Source organism: Oncorhynchus keta, chromosome 5 (genome assembly GCF_023373465.1).
Source record: "Oncorhynchus keta strain PuntledgeMale-10-30-2019 chromosome 5, Oket_V2, whole genome shotgun sequence".
Lineage (NCBI taxonomy): Eukaryota > Metazoa > Chordata > Actinopteri > Salmoniformes > Salmonidae > Oncorhynchus > Oncorhynchus keta.
The window spans coordinates 14,640,744-14,651,896 of record NC_068425.1 but is presented as its reverse complement, the minus strand read 5'-3'; the positions used below and the strand labels follow the sequence as shown (position 1 = coordinate 14,651,896).

The window sequence follows — 11,153 nt, the reverse complement described above, 5'->3', positions numbered from 1 at the left end:
GTGTGTTGTGTTGTTATGTGTGTGTGTGTGTGCGTTTCAGGGGCGCTCCCTGCGGGAAAACGCCACCCTGCGGCGGATGCAGAGACGCAGCTTCACCCCTGCCAGCTTCATGGAGGAGGACGTGGTGGACTTACCTGATGAGCTGGACACATCCTTCTTTGCCAGAGTAAGGACATGTCCTCGTCTACTCTGTAGTTAGAAACTCATCTCAAGCCTCCATCTAAAAGAGAACATACAGCACCCCCTGGAGGTCTCTAACAGAGTTGCAGCCAGGGATAGAGTCTAAAGGCCTGTGATTGGCCGACCAATTAGTGTGTGTTTTCATTACGGCCAGGAGTTTTTCCTAAACCATGTGTGAGCTGACCAGGAAAATCTCCTGTGCCTAGTTCCCACCCACTACTGTTCTCAGACCTGGCCTACCCCCTCCCAATCCCTCCCCCAGGACTGTCTGATGCAGGAAGAGTTGTCCACATACGCTGACGAGGTGTTTGAGTCTCCGTCGGAGGCGGCTATGATGGATGCGGTGCTGGAGGAGGGCAGTAAACTGGACGAGACGGAGCTGACCGGCAGCGCTCTGGACAAGAGTGAACTGGAGAGGAGCCATCTCATGCTGTGAGTCAGGCACACCCATCATGACAACAAGTCCACAGAAACATCTGAAATGACTACAGTATCTTTGGTTTCCTGTTGCCAATATCCAATACACTACCAGAGCATCTCAGTGAACCATTCAGTTGTGATGACACAGTGTTTGGTTTAAAGAGAACCCACACGCTCTCCAAGGGTGGTTCTGTGGTGGGTTCCTCTTTAAACAGACTTTACCCCTCCTCCTCTCTGTCTCCCCTCCCATCACAGGCCTCTGGAGCGAGGGTGGCGTAAGGCCAAAGAGGGAACCCCAGGACCGCCCAAGGTGCCCTTGCGGCAGGAGGTGGTGAGTGTGAACGGACAGCGACGGGGGCAGCGCATCGTTGTGCCCGTCAAGAAGCTGTTCGCCCGGGAGAAGAGGCCCTACGGGCTGGGCATGGTGGGGAAGCTCACCAACCGCACCTACCGCAAGCGCATCGACAGCTATGTGAAGAGGCAGATAGAGGACATGGATGACCACAGGTAATGGTCTCTATAAGTCCATGCTGAGGCTCAGCGTGTTTAATACATGAGACCATTGGTGTAGAGTAGAGCACATCTGTTTAAAACCGTTGTTTTCTAATATGGACATTGTGTTTCCATCAGGCCTTTCTTTACGTACTGGATCACCGTTGTCCACTTGCTGATCACCATCCTGGCTGTCTGCATCTATGGCATCGCCCCCGTGGGCTTCTCCCAGCACGAGACGGTTGATTCTGTGAGTACCACCTCACTTCCCTAGTCAAATCAAATCAAAGTTTATTTGTCGCGTACACAGTTTAGCAGGCGTTATTGCGGGTGCAGTGAAATGCTTGTGTTACTAGCTCCTAACCGTGCAGTAAAATATTAATCAAATAATCCAAAACAATATTCAAGAGTCCTCTGAACAAATCATTACAGCTTTACAATGGCCTTACAGTCGTTATGACCTTCTATTCCATCCTTCCAGGATCAACTTGAAATGTGAAATGTTTCCCTCCCCAGGTTCTAAGAAACAAAGGTGTATATGAAAATGTCAAGTTTGTACAACAAGAGAACTTCTGGGTCGGGCCCAGTTCAGTAAGCACCTTTCACATTGCTCCCTTTTGTTCATTCAAACATTCTGTTCCAGGACCAGATATGTCCGATCCTTTCAGTTTGGAAGGTACTTATGTGAGCGCTTTAACTAGGCCTGATAAAGGGATGGTGTTCTATGTGTCTATTCCTGACTGTCTGCATGCCATCTGTCTCCCTCGTTAGGAGGCTCTGATCCACCTGGGGGCCAAGTACTCTCCCTGCATGCGTCAGGACCAGCAGGTGCACGACCTGATCCGGGACAAGAGAGACATAGAGAGAGACTCTGCCTGCTGTGTGCGCAACGACCGCTCCGGCTGTCTACAGACCTCAGAGGAGGAGTGTTCGGTGAGTCGTGAATCCCTCTCCGTCTCTCTCACTCACTCTCTCCACCTCACTCTTTTGTATTCTACCTCCACGAGAGATCTATTCAGGGGTCAATATTTTTACCTTTCCATCTTTGTTTTGTCTCAGAGTACTCTGGCCGTGTGGGTGAAGTGGCCGGGGCCTCCCAGCACCCCTCAGCTGGAGGGCAGAGACAGGCAGTACGGCTCAGTGTGCCATCAGGACCCCCGGTGAGAGAACCACTCTGACATTCAGCAGTACGCCGTCACACCCCTCATGCTACTGTAGTTACACTGTGTGTTTATTGGGACCACTGACTGAACTGTGTATCCATACTAATATTTCATTCATATTTTTCACCCCACAACAGGATTTGCCTAGAGCCAGCATCGGTGGCACCACATGAATGGCCTGATGACATCACCAAGTGGCCAGTGAGTATTGTGGAACCCCATTGGTCATGATGAGAAGGTGAGAGGTCAGAGCACCTGTCAATCAGTCAGTGTCTCACTGTTTCCTCTGGCTGTGTTTTTAGGTTTGCACCAGGTACAACACAGGGAACCACACCAACCTGCCTCACATAGACTGCACCATCACAGGCCGGCCCTGCTGCATCGGCACAAAAGGGAGGTGAGGAGAGCCTACATACAAAACCAAACATGCAAACATTCACGCCAGACACAACACACACATTCAGGGTCTATTTACTATTGACACTGTGGTGTTGATTTGCCTGTGTCTGTGGTACATGTAGTTGGTAGATGGATGTTTAAACAAGGCTGCATCTCAATAATCTATATGGACTTCCTCTCCCCTCTTGCCTTCATTTTCACTGATCTGGTAAAGCAGCAATATGTAAGCAGTGTAGTGGTCACCATGTGTCATGTTCATGACCTATCAGTGCACATGAAGGGGAGGAGTCAAGAGAGTGTGTGGTCACGAGGTCATGCTGTGGTTCTCCCGTTCCTCAGGTGTGAGATCACGTCCAGGGAGTATTGTGACTTCATGAAGGGCTACTTCCACGAGGAGGCGACTCTCTGCTCCCAAGTAAGTAAGCATCTCTCTACTCAATGAATATCTGACTATTACGTTGCGTTAGGATATTGCCAAGTCATCTTCAGTGGCTAGCTAGTATGATGGATACGATAGCCCCTGTCCTACAAAGACATAACCCAGACCATAACCCCCGACCCCGTTCCAACTAGGATAATGAGACAGGCTGAGTCGGAGGCAGCCGTTGAGGAGCAGAGGAAGATCTAAGCTGTGAGAGTGGATAGTGTTTAATCACCATACAGGGTGCCACACAATACCCTACTGAGTATGCAAACTGTCCTCACTGTAATCCCCTCTGCTCTGAGCTACAGAATATCCAGGCCACAAGTAAATATATTCACGCATGAGGTTCTTCATTATCAATATGACGTATTCATTCCACAATATGTGTCAAATGAAAATGCATCCTCTACTACTAGTACTTGCAGTGACATCCTCATCTTAGAATAGCTTGACAGTAAAAACAAAAGTTATCGTAAATTCAGTGGGCATCAGTTATGCTATTGTGTGTGTGGTTTCGCGTGTGCGTGTGTGCGTGTGTGTGTGTGTGTGCCAACAGAGATAAAGAGAGAGATGGTGTCCTGTATGTGATGTAGTCTACCTCCTCCCCCAGGTTCACTGCATGGATGATGTGTGTGGCCTGCTGCCTTTCCTCAACCCAGAGATCCCAGACCAGTTCTACAGACTGTGGCTCTCTCTCTTCCTGCACGCTGGGTAAGTGGCTGCCTGCCTCTGCCATTTCATCACAAATCCTCTGTCCATCCTAGCAGCATTTAATACATTCGACCGGTACTGTGCTGTTAGACATCCCTGGAGCAGCTGTATTATAATGAGGCAGAAGGGTGGCCTACGATTCCTTCCATTGGGTGACCAATTATGTGTCCTCTCACTGGTTCATTATGTTTCATGTACACGTTCTCCAATAGCTCCTTCTTCAAGCGCCTCATTATTGTCTTTGACTTCTTCAGTCAGAATGTCAGTGGTTCCAGGTGTCATGAGCCTATTAGTAGCAGGAGCTGAGTGTTTACACTAACGTACCACTGAGGAAGAGGAGGGAGCAGAGTAGCAGTCCTCTTTCATCTCTCTGCTGCCTCTTATCTGTCTCTCCTCTCCTCTCCTCCCCGGGGTAATTAAAGGAAGTGTCCTCTCTGCAGGCAGCAGCCCTCATTAGGCTTGAGGAGATAGACAGACAGCAGAGACATATTGATGCTGGATAAACTAGAGATCCCTGGTTGGCTGGCTGTGGAGGTGTCTTCTCACAGCAGCTGGATTAGCTGGATCCCTTCATCACATGCAGAGGACATACTCTTACATTCACACGCATACACGCTGTAGGATCCTTCATGGTGTAGCATGTCTTTCAGTCCTCCTGTAGGATCCTTCACTGTATGGTGTAGTGTGTCGTTCTGTCCCCCTGTAGGATCCTTCACTGCATGGTGTAGCATGTCTTTCAGTCCTCCTGTAGGATCCTTCACTGCATGGTGTAGTGTGTCGTTCTGTCCCCCTGTAGGATCCTTCACTGCATGGTGTAGCGTGTCGTTCTGTCCCCCTGTAGGATCCTTCACTGCATGGTGTAACGTGTCTTTCTGTCCTCCTGTAGGATCCTTCACTGCATGGTGTAACGTGTCTTTCTGTCCTCCTGTAGGATCCTTCACTGCATGGTGTAACGTGTCTTTCTGTCCTCCTGTAGGATCCTTCACTGCATGGGGTAACGTGTCTTTCTGTCCTCCTGTAGGATCCTTCACTGCGTGGTGTAACGTGTCTTTCAGTCCTCCTGTAGGATCCTTCACTGCGTGGTGTAACGTGTCTTTCAGTCCTCCTGTAGGATCCTTCACTGCGTGGTGTAACGTGTCTTTCAGTCCTCCTGTAGGATCCTTCACTGCGTGGTGTAACGTGTCTTTCAGTCCTCCTGTAGGATCCTTCACTGCGTGGTGTAACGTGTCTTTCTGTCCTCCTGTAGGATCCTTCACTGCGTGGTGTAACGTGTCTTTCAGTCCTCCTGTAGGATCCTTCACTGCGTGGTGTAACGTGTCTTTCAGTCCTCCTGTAGGATCCTTCACTGCGTGGTGTAACGTGTCTTTCTGTCCTCCTGTAGGATCCTTCACTGCGTGGTGTAACGTGTCTTTCTGTCCCCCTGTAGGATCCTTCACTGCGTGGTGTAACGTGTCTTTCTGTCCCCCTGTAGGATCCTTCACTGCATGGTGTCAGTGTGCTTCCAGATGACCATCCTGAGAGACCTGGAGAAGCTGGCAGGCTGGCTGAGGATCTCCATCATATACATCCTGTCTGGCATCACCGGAAACCTAGCCAGCGCCATCTTCCTGCCCTACAGAGCAGAGGTCTCAATAAACCCATAACACATACTAACACGCACACCTCAATATGTAGGGTTCAATTTGGACAGCTCAGAACACATGACTGATAATAGTGTCAGATGAGACAGACAAGATGTATGGTTCAGACTGGGGGTGATTTTTCATTGTTTTGTGCAGCTCATAGAATGTGTCTAATAGAATGTGTCCACTCTAGGTGCTGAGTATTTCTATGTTGACCTGAGTGGTCCCTCTCTCTCCCCCTCCCTCCGTCAGGTGGGTCCGGCAGGCTCCCAGTTTGGCATCCTGGCCTGCCTGTTTGTGGAGCTGTTCCAGAGCTGGCAGATCCTGGCCCAGCCGTGGCGGGCCTTCATCAAGCTGCTGTGTGTAGTGCTCTTCCTCTTCGCCTTCGGCCTGCTGCCCTGGATCGACAACTTTGCCCACATCTTTGGCTTCATCTCTGGCTTCTTCTTGTCCTTCGCCTTCCTGCCCTACATCAGCTTCGGACGCATGGACATGTACCGCAAGCGGCTGCAGATCATCGTCTTCCTGGTGGTGTTCTTGGGGCTGTTCGCCGGCCTCGTGGTGCTTTTTTATGTCTACCCCATCAAGTGTGACTGGTGTGAACTGCTCACCTGCATCCCCTTCACAGACAAGTTCTGTGAGAAGTATGACCTCAACGCCCACCTCCACTGAGGAGACGGAAGGTAGCGCCGGAGGAGGGACGTCAGGTCAAGAGGCATCGATTGGCAGGTGTTATCAACCAATCCTTGTCTCTGTTCTGCCCTATAGTGTGGCTAAAGAGGAGGGGAGGGTCCTGTGTGGCGTTCCCTCTCCTCTGGCTCTGTGAACTGAACTTTGATGACAATATGCTTGTGTTTTTTACTCGGTCTGTCTGTATGAATAAGTAGGAATGCCACTGCACTCGTCATGAGACATTAATCACATTCTTTTCACCCCCCCACACACACCATTTTCTCTCCTCCACTGACCAATGAGAGAAGGGTATGGTCTAACCCCTTATCTAAGCCCCTCCCACATTTCTCTCTCTTCACGTATAAGGCAGAGTTTGGAGGAGTCATCACTGGTACAATAGACAGAAGGAAATATTTCTGTATTTTTTCAATTTGTTCTTTTTTCAATTTTATTTTCATGTTTTTAACACTCACAATCCAGGAGTAGGTTTTGTAATTATTCAGGCAACCTCTCAAAACAACCAGGGACAAACAAATCAGACATTAATACCTTTGGTGCCTTGCTGATAAATGTACCAACTACTGCCATATTTTTGTTACAATACGTTGAGCACTCGAATGCTATCCTTTTTATTTGTTTGTTGCTTCTTAAGAAGTAATGATTGATTGAAACAAGGTAGTGTTTTAGCTACCTATCTACTCATATGTAACTGAATAGAACAAGTAAAAAACTTGAAAAGAAATCCGTCGGTGAAGTCTGATTTTCTGTGGTGACTGATGCTGTCCTTTACTTTCAGACATGAACATTAGTTAGCGTTCGCTAACAATCAGCTTTGTTGAAGGCACCACTGTTTTCGTGATGTATGTCAATGTTAAAGGGAGTATGAGGAGCTATAAAATCAGTGGCATCGTTTCCCTTTGTTGCCTTAGTACATCCTAGTGTTAATACGAAAAGGTAAGCAAAAGCCTAACATTTCAACACACCAGAGGACTAATACAAAAATAAAATGGTATTTACATCACACTCAGAGAACTCAATAATAGTCAATAATAGTAGTATCTCAGTAACAGTATCTCAATAACAATAGTAGTATTAGTATCTCAATAACCATAGTAGTATTAGTAATAATAAAGACCTCAAACAAGAATAGTACTACAAAGTACGATTTGTGGCAAGGAATATTTCATTTAAATACTCTCAAAATTAAGCATAATAAAAATGAAGAATGTTGGGACTGAAAAGTTTGAACTTTGTTAATTCAATGACGTATACACAAAATATGCTGAAACTCGACATTGCATCTCAAACATATTCTGATTCTGTCTTCTATCGCTAACAGACATTTTTTTGCTTTCTGTTGCTGTTTTCTAAGAAAACCCATCCTTGTCCCCTTCATGTGGTGGTGCATGTCCCCTCTCTATGTCGCAGGGGGTCGGGATGCTGTCTGTGAGGCACTGAAAGATGGTGTCTCGGAGCCTGCTGGTGCTGCAGCTGAGATTGATGGGGCAGTGCCTTCTCTCATGCACCTGTGGTTGCAACCTGATCTCAGAGCATTTCATATTATTCTGTATGTAAATCTGGGACAATCCATTTAGTATGATATGTTACGTTTGGTATGGTATGTGTTGATTGGTAGACATCCGTCACCCATTTCAGATATGATATGTTACAAATTACAATTCGTAGGAAATGTTCAGAATTTGCAAAGCATACAATATATTGGGATTATACAAAAAGTATGATATGTTGAAAATCCTAGCTAGGTGCCTAATGTTAGCAAGCTCGCTAACATTACCTAGGCTAAGGGTTAGGGTTAAGTTTATGAGTTAGGTTAAAGGGTTAAGGTTAGGGTTAGGTTTAGGGGAAGATTAGCTAAAAGGGTAAAGGTTGAAGTTACGTGAAAGGTTAGCTAAACATGAAAGGTCAGCTAAAAGGGTTAAGGTTAGGCTTAGGGGAAGTTTTGGATAACATCCTAAGTAGTTGCAACGTAGCTAAAAAGTAGTAAGTACTGAAAAGTTGTAAAGTTGTCCGTGATGAGATTTGAACTCGCAACCTTTGCTAGATGTTTGTGTTATACACCCACTCATCCTGACCAACCACCCTCCTTAAGTAACCATCTGTCTTATGTGACCATACCAAATGTAACCTATCATACTAAATGGAGGGTCTCGATTTTACTTACAGAATATTATGAAATGCTCTGAGACCAGGTTGGTGCTTGGATCTGTCTGTCTGCTATAGTGTGGCCTGGACGGTCAACTGTGATGACCAGAGTCTATGTTTACATGGTGGATGAGTTCCAGTGCTAGGGTTGATGTGATTATGAGTGGGGTGGTGATGGCCGGCAGTGACTAGCAGCCGCTGTTCCGCCGCGCGTAGGCCGCTCCGCCGATATGGTACTCCATCTCCTGGAAGGTGAGGTTGGGCACGGTGATGGCAGAAGGACCCTTCTCCTTGAAGCCTGCCTTCTGGTAGAAGGGAACCAGGAAGTCCTCACAGGCCAGCAGGGCCCTCCGGAGGCCTGGGACACATCGCAGGTACTGCAGGTAGCGCCACAGCAGGATGGAACCTTTACCCTGCTGGCGAGCGTGGCGGTGCACAGACAGTACATGGATGTGCACTGCCGAGGTTTCTGGGATATGCTGGGTCATGGCCTCCTGGGGTAGGGAAAGGGAAAGGTATGATGACCCCGTATGATCAGAGTAAAAAAAACATGTATTTTATTGATGGTTACCTTTTAGATTATGAAAAACAAATATCTGTTTTTTTGGGGGCAAAACAATTCCAAATATACAATGGAGGTAGCTACTGTAAATTGTGGTGTCTGTCTCACCTGCTCCAGTCTCTCTTTGCCCCAGCCTGAGCCAATGATGAACGCCACCAGCTGGCCCTCTTCAAACCAGCCCAGGGAGAGCTCCGGACACTGACTTAGGAAGTTCAGCACCTCGTCAAGAGTGAGTGGACACTCACCAGACACAGAGACGAATGCTGGTGGGAGGAAAGACAAGACACACGGTCAGTCATTCAGTCAGTGAGCAGATGAATCATCTTGGAAGATTAACAAACAAACCAGGGATTACAGGCTGCTTGTTCTCTTGTCACAGTTTATTGATGTTATTCACAATCCATTTTTTGGGACAAAAATCTGTGATAAACACACATTTGGTGGTTATGGCATTGTTTTTTTTCCTGAGCTATTTATATTGTGGAGACTGACAGCCTATTGTCATTATGTGTTAGAGATTATAAGATAAATGTGCATATTGTTGAACATAAAACCCAAAAGTATCTCTAATCCAACAAATCCTATACAATCAACATTTTCTGAGTAACCAGTAGAATCTGGAGATATTCCTACCTTCTCTCTCGATCTCGAACACGCTGATGGCGTCCTGTGGGGTCAGGTTCCTGAACTCGCTGGCGGGGAGCGTGTGGCGTCTCTGGGTTCGCGGAATGACCCCACCAACCGGGGTCCTGGTGTAGAAGGGCTTGAGGAATGGAGAGCGGCTGACCTGATGTGTCATGATGGTCAGTTACTGGGCTGGTGAATAATAACGAGGAAACAGTCTCTGTACTGTCTTTACAAGTATAGAAGCTCTCTTTCCAGTCTTCTGTTGTAGAGACTACTGTAGATATTTTCTTGGTTAGATGTTGGTTTCCTCTTGACCGTTTTTTGTTCCAGAGTGGTTTGATGATGATAATAGTCTTTGAATGCAACACTAAATACACATCTGAGGTTATCTTGCTCTGTGCTTTCTATCTGCCAGTCTCTCTCTGTCAACTGACTAGTCTTTCTCCTCACCAGTAGAATAGTACCTGTCCTTTTGTCTCAACACCCCCACTGCAAGCTCCCTGATCTCCTTCTCTTGCTATCTCTCTCTTTCATTATCCCCCCCTTTCATGCACTCTCTCTCTTATTGGCCCATCCCCTGATCTGTCAAAGTGGTCATTCCAAAGAGGGGATCACTGTCTGGGCACGTGAGGTGGAAAATTCACCAAATCTGGTGACATGCATGTTTATGCAGCGCAGTGTCTGGGTTAAAGGAAACCATTGAACTCTGTGATATACATTATGTTAGGGATTGATTCATTCATTCTCTTCAGTCTTCATTTTGTTCAGGGTTTTCTCAAAACTCAATTGAAGGCCAGTTTTGAATATATTCTCCCTTTCACTGTACTGTTATTAAATCAATCCATAAAGAAATCCACCAAGTTCACACTTCAATGCACCATACTGTATGTAAGGGCTCCTTATATCACCATTATATGATATACTAAAACATGATGAGTGAAACGTCTGCTTAAAGAGTTTTGAAGCCTCCATTAAGCTTTAGAAGTTAAAGCTCAAAGTGTGAACAAGATCACCAATGTTTTTTTCTCTCACATCGATGATGTCCTTTTGGCACGCTAACGTCGGCGCCCACGTCGTCCTTTCTGGACGGCTCTCATGTGCCAGGGTATGTGCATGTAGCAAACGTAGCCGATATACTGTAGCTCACATTGTGTTGACACGTGGGGCCCTTGGGGTGTGTTTTGGAGACACCCCCAAGGGCCCCATGGAAAGAGATGTATCGTGGCTTCTGGCTTACTGGCGTGGTAGGCATGTGTGTGCAGTTCCAAGGACATGTGGGCTTTCACTGTAACAAACCCAGAGAGAAAGAGAGAGGGAGATTTGGGTGGATTGCTGTAAGGCTGATGTCATGGCTTAGAGGTTTAGCTCAGCTGCTAATTAATGAGAATGAAAGCAGCCTGTTTGCTGGGCTACCTGGAGGAGAGTAAACCTGTTTATATCTACTGGGCCTGGAGGAACGGGGTAGGATGAGTAGGTTACAGAACGACTACTCTTGATGTCACCAGACAGATGAACAGATCTGTAATCAAATAAAGTAGTATGATCATATATGATGATGTTATTTATGTAGCACTATGCTAGTTATTTATGGTGATCATTTATGTAGCACTGTGCTAGTTATTTATGGTGATCATTTATGTAGCACTGTGCTAGTTATTTATGGTGATCATTTATGTAGCACTGTGCTAGTTATTTATGGTGATAATTTATGTAGCACT

The 11,153-nt window shown here is 46.6% G+C and overlaps 2 protein-coding genes across 7 annotated transcripts in view; one reads left to right on the top strand and one right to left on the bottom strand.

Annotated features, from left to right (window-relative positions):
- Window positions 1-6,825, top strand: part of rhbdf1a (rhomboid 5 homolog 1a (Drosophila)) — a 51,682-nt gene extending 44,857 nt beyond the window's left edge. For 2 of the 6 annotated variants that reach the window (XM_052518773.1, XM_052518774.1), the window contains 13 exons: window positions 41-166; window positions 443-612; window positions 856-1,107; window positions 1,231-1,342; window positions 1,609-1,683; window positions 1,864-2,025; window positions 2,152-2,252; window positions 2,393-2,456; window positions 2,558-2,652; window positions 2,994-3,069; window positions 3,689-3,789; window positions 5,261-5,414; window positions 5,664-6,825. In XM_052518773.1, coding sequence (XP_052374733.1) covers window positions 41-166; window positions 443-612; window positions 856-1,107; window positions 1,231-1,342; window positions 1,609-1,683; window positions 1,864-2,025; window positions 2,152-2,252; window positions 2,393-2,456; window positions 2,558-2,652; window positions 2,994-3,069; window positions 3,689-3,789; window positions 5,261-5,414; window positions 5,664-6,083 — 1,908 coding nt within the window. In that variant the 3' untranslated portion in view covers window positions 6,084-6,825. The other 4 variants (XM_052518778.1, XM_052518776.1, XM_052518775.1 and 1 more) reach the window with 4 other exon arrangements.
- A 121-nt stretch (window positions 6,826-6,946) lies between these two features.
- aanat2 (arylalkylamine N-acetyltransferase 2) lies at window positions 6,947-9,960 on the bottom strand. The gene is made up of 3 exons (XM_035761554.2): window positions 9,442-9,960; window positions 8,917-9,071; window positions 6,947-8,740 (listed from the first exon to the last, which is right to left on the bottom strand). Exons 1-3 carry the CDS (start codon window positions 9,605-9,607, stop codon window positions 8,435-8,437), a joined length of 627 nt encoding a protein of 208 aa, XP_035617447.1. The 5' UTR covers window positions 9,608-9,960; the 3' UTR covers window positions 6,947-8,434.
- Window positions 9,961-11,153: the final 1,193 nt, after the last annotated feature.